Source organism: Triticum dicoccoides, chromosome 1B (genome assembly GCF_002162155.2).
Source record: "Triticum dicoccoides isolate Atlit2015 ecotype Zavitan chromosome 1B, WEW_v2.0, whole genome shotgun sequence".
Taxonomy (NCBI): Eukaryota; Viridiplantae; Streptophyta; class Magnoliopsida; order Poales; family Poaceae; genus Triticum; species Triticum dicoccoides.
Window position 1 is genome coordinate 11,227,778 of NC_041381.1, and position 10,525 is coordinate 11,238,302.

The 10,525-nt window shown below is 46.4% G+C and overlaps 1 protein-coding gene across 1 annotated transcript; it reads left to right on the plus strand.

Moving 5' to 3' along the window:
* Positions 1–261: 261 nt before the first annotated feature.
* On the plus strand, positions 262–3,211 carry LOC119315729 (arginine decarboxylase-like). The gene is made up of 2 exons (XM_037590236.1): positions 262–311; positions 1,036–3,211. Exon 2 carries the CDS (start codon positions 1,047–1,049, stop codon positions 2,877–2,879), a length of 1,833 nt encoding a protein of 610 aa, XP_037446133.1. The 5' UTR covers positions 262–311; positions 1,036–1,046; the 3' UTR covers positions 2,880–3,211.
* The last annotated feature ends 7,314 nt before the right edge of the window (positions 3,212–10,525 follow it).

Sequence of the window (10,525 nt, forward strand, 5' to 3'; positions counted from 1 at the left end):
GATGAGGTTTCTGTTTTTCTATCTGTTGCTAGCAGATTAACAATTTTGCTCGTTTACAAAATATTTGCCCGCAGGTCCAAGCAATTGATGGCGACCAGTAAACTAAATAAGTGCTTTGTTCTTAGTCCGCTGGAAACATGAGGGCGCCGAGGGCATGCTTAGTACTACTATTCAAATATGGAGGGCAAACGTGTCATTTTGTTCTTTGCAGACCTCTATTTAACAGAGGAAAGATCAGCTTACAATTTATCCACACAACACATTCACACAACCAAATATATGCAAGCCTTCTCTGATCTTCACTAGTACAGGTTCTATTCTATGATTACCTCAATCTATTTCTCTTTTGCAGAAATAAATTTATGAGTTCTTTCTTTCCCTTTATTTATATTGGTCTCATGGTTTTTTGTGTGTGTGGAAATATTGATCTTATGGTTAATTGTGGTAACAAGATACTCCCTCCGTCTACCCTAAAAAAGAAGATACTCTGTCCGTTTCATAATATAAGATGTTATTATAACCAATATATTAACATCTTATATTAATTATGGAACGGAGGGAGTAGTTGTTGGACTTAAACTTGCTTGTAGTTAGAACTGAACAAGTGTTCCATGATTGGCGGATCCTGGTAGATTTGGCGTAGGATCTAAATACTAATTCTAAAACAATCCTATGTGAATTTGCTGTAAATTTTGTAATAAGAACACAAGGACACTTATTTGCAACTGAAAAACATACAAACAAGATTCTCAACAAAATATAGGGCCCTAATAAGTGCCACATACGTGACATGAACACATGGTAACTTCGAACGTTTTTATGGCAAGTTTACTAGCATGAAGATGGCAAATTTAGTTGTTAAGCATGGCAACTTTTTTTCGGATGGCAAGTTTCAGTTATTTTTGGTTTATGTTTTGTTTTCGGATGACAACTTTAGTTGTAATAAAGAACGACAGAGCCATAGTGCTTCATGTCACACTTATCATTTGGAAAAATATATAAAATTAAGTTTCCTTGTATTATTTATTTGAGCAGCTGCTTCCACGATGGCCGCCAAGAACTATGGTGAATTGTACAACATCCTCGGCTGGGGCGAACCCTACTTCACCGTGAACAGGGACGGCCACCTTTGTGTCAAGACCCACGGCCACGAGACGAAGCCAGGGCAAGAGATAGACGTGGTATCCGTGGCTGAAGCTGCAAAGGAAAAGGGCGTCCAGTTCCCAATGATCCTTCGCTTCCCCGACGTGCTTAGGCACCGCCTCGACTCGCTCCACGTCGCATTCGATAATGCCATCAAGCACACAGGGTACACGGCGCCATATCAGGGCGTCTACCCAGTGAAGGTGAACCAGAACAGGGCCATCATCAACGACTTTGTTAGCTTTGGCCACCGTCACAGCTACGGGCTGGAGGCAGGCTCCAAGCCAGAATTGCTCATCGCAATGAGCTACCTTACCAAAGCCAAGCCTGGAGCCTTCCTGGTATGCAATGGGTACAAGGACGCGGAGTACGTGGCGCTGGCGCTGTCGGCGCGTGCCATGGGCCTGAATGTCATCATCGTGTTGGAGATGGAGGAGGAGTTGGACATCATCATCGAGCAGAGCAGCAAGCTCGGGGTGGAGCCGGTGCTGGGCGTGCGTGCCAAGCTGCTCACCAAGATACCAGGCCACTTCGGGTCGACGGCCGGAAAGCACGGCAAGTTCGGCCTGCTTGCGGACAAGATCTACGAGGTGGCCAAGAAGCTCAAGGATCTCAACAAGCTGCACTGGCTCAAGTTGCTGCACTTCCACATCGGCTCCATGATCCCGACCACGGACATAGTGTCCAGTGCAGCCAGGGAGGCCTCCGGCATCTACTGCACCCTGGTGAAGCAGTATGGCGCGGAGATGACGACGCTGGACTGCGGCGGGGGGCTCGGCGTCGACTACGACGGCACCCGGTCAGGCAGCTCCGACATGTCGGTGGCGTACGGGCTGGAGGAGTACGCGTCCAGCATTGTGCAGGCTGTGCGGCTCACGTGCGAGTACAATGGCGGCGTTCCCCACCCTGTGCTGTGCACCGAGAGTGGCCGCGCCATGGTGTCACACCACTCGATGATCATCCTCGAGGCCCTCTCGGCGATCCCAGAGCCCAAGGACGACGAGACCCCCGAGCAGCTGCACAGCAAGATCCAGCGTCTCTCCTCCAATCCGCCGCCGCCGAGAGCACTCATGGCCACGGACCTCCAGAAGCATGCCACGGACATCCAAAAGCACGGGGTCGAGCTGTACAAGCTGGCCAAGAAGCTCTCCAAGCGGATCGCCGGCGACGCCAACACCATCTACAACTACCACATGAACCTCTCCATCTTCTCGCTGGTTCCCGACTTCTGGGGCATCAAGCACCTCTTCCCGATGATGCCGGCGAGCCGGCTCAACGAGAAGCCGACTCAAATGGGCACGCTCATCGACATCACCTGCGACAGCGACGGCAAGATTGACAAGTTCATAGGCAATGCCGAGACGCTGCCACTGCACCCGCTGGACCCTGAGAGCGGCGGCTACTACGTGGCCGTGCTCCTGTCCGGCGCCTATCAGGAAGCCCTTTCTTGCAAGCACAACCTGTTCGGTGGCCCAAGCATAGTGCGGGTCGAGAACAGCACCAGCGGCGGCATCGATGGTGGTGGTGGTGGCTTCGACATCGCCACAGCCGACAGGGGCCCGACGACGGAGGAGATCATCAGCACCGTGGGGTACGATGTCAAGGAGGACATTCGCGGCGTGATCGAACAGCGCGCCAGGGAGAAGGGGGTGTGGGAGAAGGTGGGGGTGTTGGTGCAGGCCGGGCTTACCTCCATGCCCTACCTCGTCGAATACAAGGTCCCACGAACCGCCTAATTCCATCGTGACTCCTATTCCACACTAGTATTCCTATTCTCCACACCTTTTTTGGCTTCAAATAAGCGTAGCCTGCCTGCCTGATTCGTAGGTGTTGGACAGGCTTTGGGTTGCGCCATTCCATGCCGTGCTTTGCTCTTTTCTTTTCTTTTGCTGGCGGTGCTTTGCTCTTTTCTATCCACGACTAAATAAAGTTCATCTCCCGTTCTCATTAGTATACTCTTCTTTATGTTAAGACAAAAAATAAAGGTTGTAACAACTAAATAAAGTTCATCTCCCACTCTCAAATTTGTATCTTACCTATGTACTTCTATATATTTATTGGACATCGATATCTTCCTAACGTTCGGATGTTACCGATACATCCGAACTAACCACGCCTGCAGTACCTCGCGAGGAACAATGATTTCTTCCTTCTTTAATCACTACTAGTTAGCATGTACGTGCAACACACGTCTCAAGCATGACTAAGATAACTTCGTCGGAATTAAACGAATACATAGGTCCAACATCATTCAACAGAAATACAACATTATTCATAATGTTTCATAATTATTCATAAATAGCGTTGGGGCTTCTGTTTGATCCTTGAGCTTCTTGCCATCACTTTGCTCCTTGTGCACCTTGTGCTCATTGCTTCTTCTTTTCTCCTCTTGGTTATCGGTACCTTGTGCGTCTTCTTCAAACCTACCGCGGAGCATGGTGTGTGGGGATTGCTTCCACCCACTTGATGGGATAATCCACAACAACGAGAATATAAGTATGCCCATTTGATGACAGAAATTAAACGATAAATGCCTAGGCATCTCTTGCCTCTTACCTATGTTACCTATGTGTTGGCAGGAGTCACAACTTTTAACATAAATGTGTACATCCTTAAATATAGTAGAACAAAAGAAATCGGATTGGAGTATCTTCGCGGTAGTGCGATCAACAACATGATGCCCTTCATATTGACTATTAGGACAAGTCTGAAGATATTACATGCATGTCCCTGGATCATCTAGTGGCGACTACAAGCACCCGGAGCAAGGTGAAGAAAAGAAAAAAATGCAGACATATGGAAGGGAGTGAATTTGGGGCACACATGTGTGGGGCGCCAAGTTCCCCAAGCGTGTTTTCATTTTTGGCTTCCAATTTTTAAACCTTTCTATTTTTGAATGAACAATCCAAATTAAGTTCTCTTTTCATATTCATGTTTATCGTGACGAGGGTTTTCAAATAAGATCCATTTTGAATATGTTTTCATGAATTTTAAAAATGAATGTTTACTTTCAACTCTTGAAACTTAGTACGAGCTACCAATAAAATCACACTTTGTGTGCCTACAAACGACAAAAAGATGTCTTCAAAATTTATATATGAAACTTGGTAAGAGAGAACGAAAAAATCGCAAGTTTAAGATAAGAAGTCGTAAGTTTCAATGACTGAAACTTAAAACTTATTGTGCCCTCGTGTGAGATTTAACTACTTCATGAGTCGTAAGGTAGTCGAGCATCCATGCAAAGCTTGGCAGATGCACGCCGAGACACCTACGTGCCCCTGTGAATTTCCAACATATGGAATAGGTGGCACCGATTATTCACAGCCACGGGCCATGGCCAGGCCAGGGGACATTGTTATATGCAGTCAGTGTCAGTTAATCTATAATACCTAAATAGTTTATCCCCACTAACCTATTTCTTTTGACATGCAGGCTATACACATCAGTAGCACTGCCCTTTCAGCATTTAATTAGAAGCTTACAAACGGGACCAGCGACAAGAAAAAAGAACATGTTGTCTTCAGTTACTGCACACGTTAGCTAACCAAAGAAGTTGACTACGGACGTAGTCCAGCCCAGCCCATCGTCCTCGATGTCCTTTTTTTGCGATGCGAGCACGCCCCCGCTTTCCTCCCTGAGTCCCTCCCCTGCTTTCCCCTTTCTCCACCACGGCGCGCCGCTAGCACAGGATCCAGGTGGGTTGGCTCCCCGTGTGCATACTAGTGCAGAACCGGGCAATAGCACCGATTCGTAAGGCCTTTTAGTGCCGGTTCCATAACCGACACTAAAGTGTGGTCACTAAAGCCCCCCCCCTTAGTACCGGTTCAGCACGAACCGGTGCTAAAGGGCAACCACGTGGCACGAGCCAGCTCCGGGGGCTGGAGCCCTTTAGTACCGGTTGGTAAGACCAACCGATACTATAAGGTTAGGGGGTTTTAGTTTTATGATTTCTTTTTCATTTAATTTTGTGTTTCCATTTTAATTCTTTTTCATTTGCTGGTATTTTACGATACTACAAATTGTACACGTTATGCATATATATATATATATATAGAATTTCTAGTAGAACCAATCATGCATATATATATATATATATCATCAATGTCTCACAAACCACCATATTAATTAATTCACACATACACACATGTATAGCTATATACAATTTCTCCTATATATGCATGTTGCCTTCGGAGCTAGTGGCATTAGCCTAATTGGTGCCTTCGGAGCACGATGACAATTGGAAGTGGTTTTCATGGGGGCGGTAGCGGGTAATAGTATTCTCCCTTCGGATTTATGAGCTGGTCGAGCAAAAATCTCGCTATTTCCTCTTGAAGTGCTTCTACGCGCTCCGTTTCTAGGAGCTTCTCCCGCACCTCTTTGAACTGTTAAGAAGGAGATCAATATGCATGTGTATTAGTTTGTGTGACTAGATATCAATAATGGTGTAAAAATTATGAATAGTGTTCTGACAAGCGTATCCATTCATGTCTTTGAGATCTGCTCCTTTCGGACGCCATCATGCGAATATTCTCGCAAACGCAGAATGCACACAGATCAGTCCCCTGCGCCTGCTTCAGGGCCTTTACAAGAATGGAATTTGATCAGATAATAATTAATCAAGCATGATAATTAAAAAGATGACAGCTAGCTAGCTAGCTAGTACTACTTAATTACTTACCTTGGATCGAAACCATTTAAGCTTTGGTTTCCATTCGCCTTCCGTGATCTTGATGAACCTTGCCCAAGCCCTGCCCCGCCGACAAAGAAAATGAATAAATGGGTTATTAAATAGTTCATATCATGAAATGACGAACTAAATAGGCAGAGATATATAGTTAATAATGATTAAATTAAATTACCTGTTGACTATCCCAAACAAGATGTTATAGTCAATTTTTGCTTTGAGTAGTGAGTCCAGTATTTCAACTGTTCCGTCGTCAACTTTAATGATACACAAGACCCAGTGAAATCTGCATGCACACACGTTTGCATGTCTTAATTAAGTGGGCATATGTAAGCAAAAACATGTAGCTAGCTAGTAGGCAAAAACAGAGAATTTGTAGTACAAGACAGTGTGACTCACTGGAAGTTGTAAGGAAGTAGTATATCTTCATTGTATTTGAGGCGCTTCAAGAACTCTAGCATGTTGTCCTCTACGTCCTTTTGATGATGTGCATTTATCCGCCATGTGTATTCATTAACGGTGTTTGGGTCAATGAACCCAATGCCAAAGCGTCCACCTTTTCTCATTTCAAACATCTTCATCCTACATAATACCACAGAAAAGAATATAGTGAGGATAATTACAGATAATGATTGATCAAAAGGATCACTACAGCTAGCTTGAGACTTAAATTACAGAAAGAAATCACTTACAGACAATAGCAACTGACGATAGATTTGTCGAGTGCGTCTTGATTGTATAACTGAAACAGTTCAGAATACTCAACGGACAGAGCTATCTCATGGAAGTAATGCTCCTCCTTGACATTCACCATGAGGGAAAATCGATCTAAAATGTTGGTAATGTTCATGTACCATTGATGCAATTCATACATTCTCGTTGGGAGGTTCTTGACCTTGTCTGGCGCGACCAAAGGTTGGCCCCGGACATATTTCCGTTTTATTTCATCCTCTCTAAGCACAGGCATGGGCTCGATCTCGAGGAGTTGTCCAACAGTGATGTTGAGAACTTCAGCCTGCATTATATGCTCCTCCGTTATTACCACATTGCCCACCTCGGGAACATGCACTATTTGCCCACAATAATATTGGGCGCGCGTACTGTCACGTGTTGTTGCCACAACAAGCGAGGGGATCGATTGCGCCGCCTGTTCTCCTAGCCGGGGAATGGTTTTCCCGCATTTTTTGTCAGCTGCTTCTTGTTTGCTCGATCCCGATGTAGACGTGCTCGCCTCCTTTTGTAGACGTGCTCGATTTAACTTCATGATGTGGCGCTCATAGTCTGTGTCAACAGGTTTGGGAGCTGGTGGTTGAGCCATACGAATGAAGTGGTCAATCGTTTCCTCAGGCACTTTCTTCCTTGGCGGTGGTGGCGGTTTCGGTGCAAAATGGGTTTCCACCTCGGCCTTCGATATGGCTGCGATTTCCTCCTCGGACCTGTCATAAGCCCTCTGCAGAAGAGGCGTGAGGCTTGGACCATATTTATATCGCTTGCCTCCGCCTGTACTTCCTGTACTACCTCGACTCGTACCGCTACACACCATAGCTGCGGGGTGTCTCTTCTGCGATTGCTGAGGCAGCGGAGACGGCTGACGGGGCTGAGTTGGACGAGGAGGAGTGGCTTGAGGTTGTGCCGGACTTGGAGGAGGAGTGGACGTCTGACGCTGTGGCGGACTTGGAGGAGGAGGAGTGGCCTGACACTTTGCCGGACTTGGTGGACTTGCAGGAGCGGGAGACTGCTGACTCGGTGGCGGACTTCGACGAGGAGTCGGCTGACGCGGTGTCGGTGGCCTTCGAAAGATGATGCAATCCTTTTTCCATAGGATGATACGATGTTTGGCCTCTCCGAGAAAGCGCTCGCCGTCACCTCCAGGAATGTCAAGCTGTAGCTCCGAATATGGTGGGTCCACCACCTCATCAACCAAGACACGAGCATAGCCCGCTGGAATCGGGTTGCAATGGAAGGTTGCCTCGGGGGGATTTGTAAAAGCAACGGCGTCCGCCACCTTCATGGATATGTTCTTCATTTTGACGTGTAGCTCACAGTTAGTGTTCTCTGTGATGTCATCCACGGGGTATCTACCCAGCATTGGATCGTCCTGGGCGGCCGAACCCACGCTGCTTCTCGGCATGGATGGGCCGGTGCTATCCAATGCTGGATCATCCGCTAGCTGCTGCAGCTGCTGAGACCCCCTTTGCTGGGTAAGTGAGTTGATCTGCTCCTGCTGCCGCTGGAATTTGACTGCCAATTCCGCTTGACTTGCTTCTAGGCCTTGAAGGTGTTCATAGTCCCGCTTCCTCTGCTCCTCCTCCATCTTCCTCTTCTTCTCCTCCGCAATCTTCTTTCTCGCACGGGTTCTGTAGTCGTTGTTCCAGTCTGAAAACCCCTCATACCACGGAATAGCGCCCATGCCTCGTGTTCTTCCCGGGTGTTCAGGATTTCCCAGGGCACGCGTAAGCTCGTCGTTCTCTCTGTTGGGCTGGAACACCCCCGATCGTGCCTCTTCTATTGCAACAAGTATCTCATCGTCGGCTCCCTTCAGACTTGCCTTCGTCGAAACATTGCCTGTCTTCGGGTCCAACTCCCCCCATGCGCATAGAACCAAGTCCTGCACCTGGGGGGCCAGCTCTTAGTAACCGGAGTGACACCTGCATCCTCCATCTCTTTCTCAGACTTATCCCACTTAGGCATTGCCACCGCATAGCCACCTGGCCCCAGCTTATGGAACTTATCCGTTTTTTTGGCATTCTTCTTGTTTATTCTCGACCATTCCTTAGCTAATTCCGAATCCTTGAATGTCACGAAATCGTCCCAATGAGCATGTTGGTTCTCTAGTGTTCCCTCGAATACTGGAGTCTTCCTTCCTCCCTTGACGTACTTGTCCCATTCACGATTCTTGTGGTTCTTGAATGCAACCGCCATCTTCCTAAGAGCAGCGTCCTTGACTTTCTGCACATCTGCTTCTGTGAAATGATCTGATAGGGTGAAATGTTTCATGAGAGTATCCCAAAGCAGATCTTTTTGATTCTTGTCGACAAAAGTAACATCTGGACGTGGAGCAGCGTCCTCTTTGTCCTTTTGTCTTTTATCTTTTGCTGGCTCTCTCCATTCTTGAAGGGAGATCAGGAGTTGGTCCTTCACAAGAACTCCGCACTGACGAACGAACTTGTCCGCAATCTTCTTAGGCGCTAATCGTTCGCCATTAGGTTTGACTGCCTCGATATTGTACTTTACGCCCTCCTTCAACTTTTTGCTCGGGCCTCGTTTCGTCCTTTTGCCTGAAGATTTGCTCGATCCGAATGGCTGAAAGAACAAAGATCGATTCGTTAATATATCTGCAAGTCATTTAAAACATGTGATGATCACCAGATACCTGCTTATATAAATTATATATACCTCGCCGGTCTTTGTTGTTTCAGGATCAACATGTTCTTCGTCATCGTCATAACCGTAGTTCATGACTTCATCAATTCGGTCGTCGCGATCGAATATCATATCACCCTCTCCGGTGTTGTTTAGAAATTCGGAGCCGTCATAATCTTCTTTATTCTGATCATCATCTGGCCCGCGTATCATATCGAACATGGTCTGTTCTCCCTCTCGGTCGGTATTGTCTGCCATAGCTTTTATTTAACTAATCCAAAAGAAATATAAAACAATTTAGTATTCAAATTACATTGTCTCGAATAATAGATATAGTCTCGAATACATCGTCTAGAATAATAGATATAATCTTGAATACATCGTCTCAAATAATATATAATATTGAATAGTACATCACTGGCTAGGTAGCTAATTAAAGATCGAATACTACAGAAGAATCTAGGACACTCGCGGTTCCTGCGGCGCGGGCGGTGGACACCCAAAAAGAAGGAACCCTCACAGGATCATAGCTGAAGTGAGATCCCCGAAGATACTGCCAGGTATTGGAGAACCTGCCGCCCTCTAACGCAACCATGTAGCGATCGACGTGCTCGTCCTCCTCCCTGACACGGCGACGTACCACCTCCGGCGGGGCCGGGTCCTTCCGCACCGAAACTGGCCCACGCGAACGCCACCAAACGAGATCAGGGTCGACGACGGGACCCGGGGCCGGGTTCCTCATCAAGCGGCGCGCCCCTCCAGGCAGCACCTCCCAGTGACAGCCCGGCGGAGCCCAGTCCCGGACATAGATCGGCTGGACGTCGTCGTGGACGGGTCGACGGCGAGGATGCGGGCCGGGCATCGTCGAGAACAAATACTAGCTATATGCCCGCAAAAAGTAACATTTTTTAATGATTGGATTTTGATAACTAAAATTTCTAACATTTCTATATAACACTAATAATGCTATCATTGCATATGTCAAAAATCTATATACTATTTCATACTAATTAAGCATCTAACACTAAAAACAGAAAACACAACTTCTATACATCCATTAAAAAACTGAAAAACAACATTATATAAAAAATTTCCATACTAATTAAACACTAATTATATCCATCTAACATGCATTTATACATATATAATAGTGAAAAAATAATAATCTAAATAATCTAAACTAATTAAACATACAAAATACGTATATACTAATTAAACACTAAATAATCTAAACTAATTAAATATACAAAATACATATGTACGTGTGTGTGTGTGTTCATGCATGCTTGTGTGTGTGTGTATGGGCTCGGGGAGGGGCGGCACCCATGGTGGCCG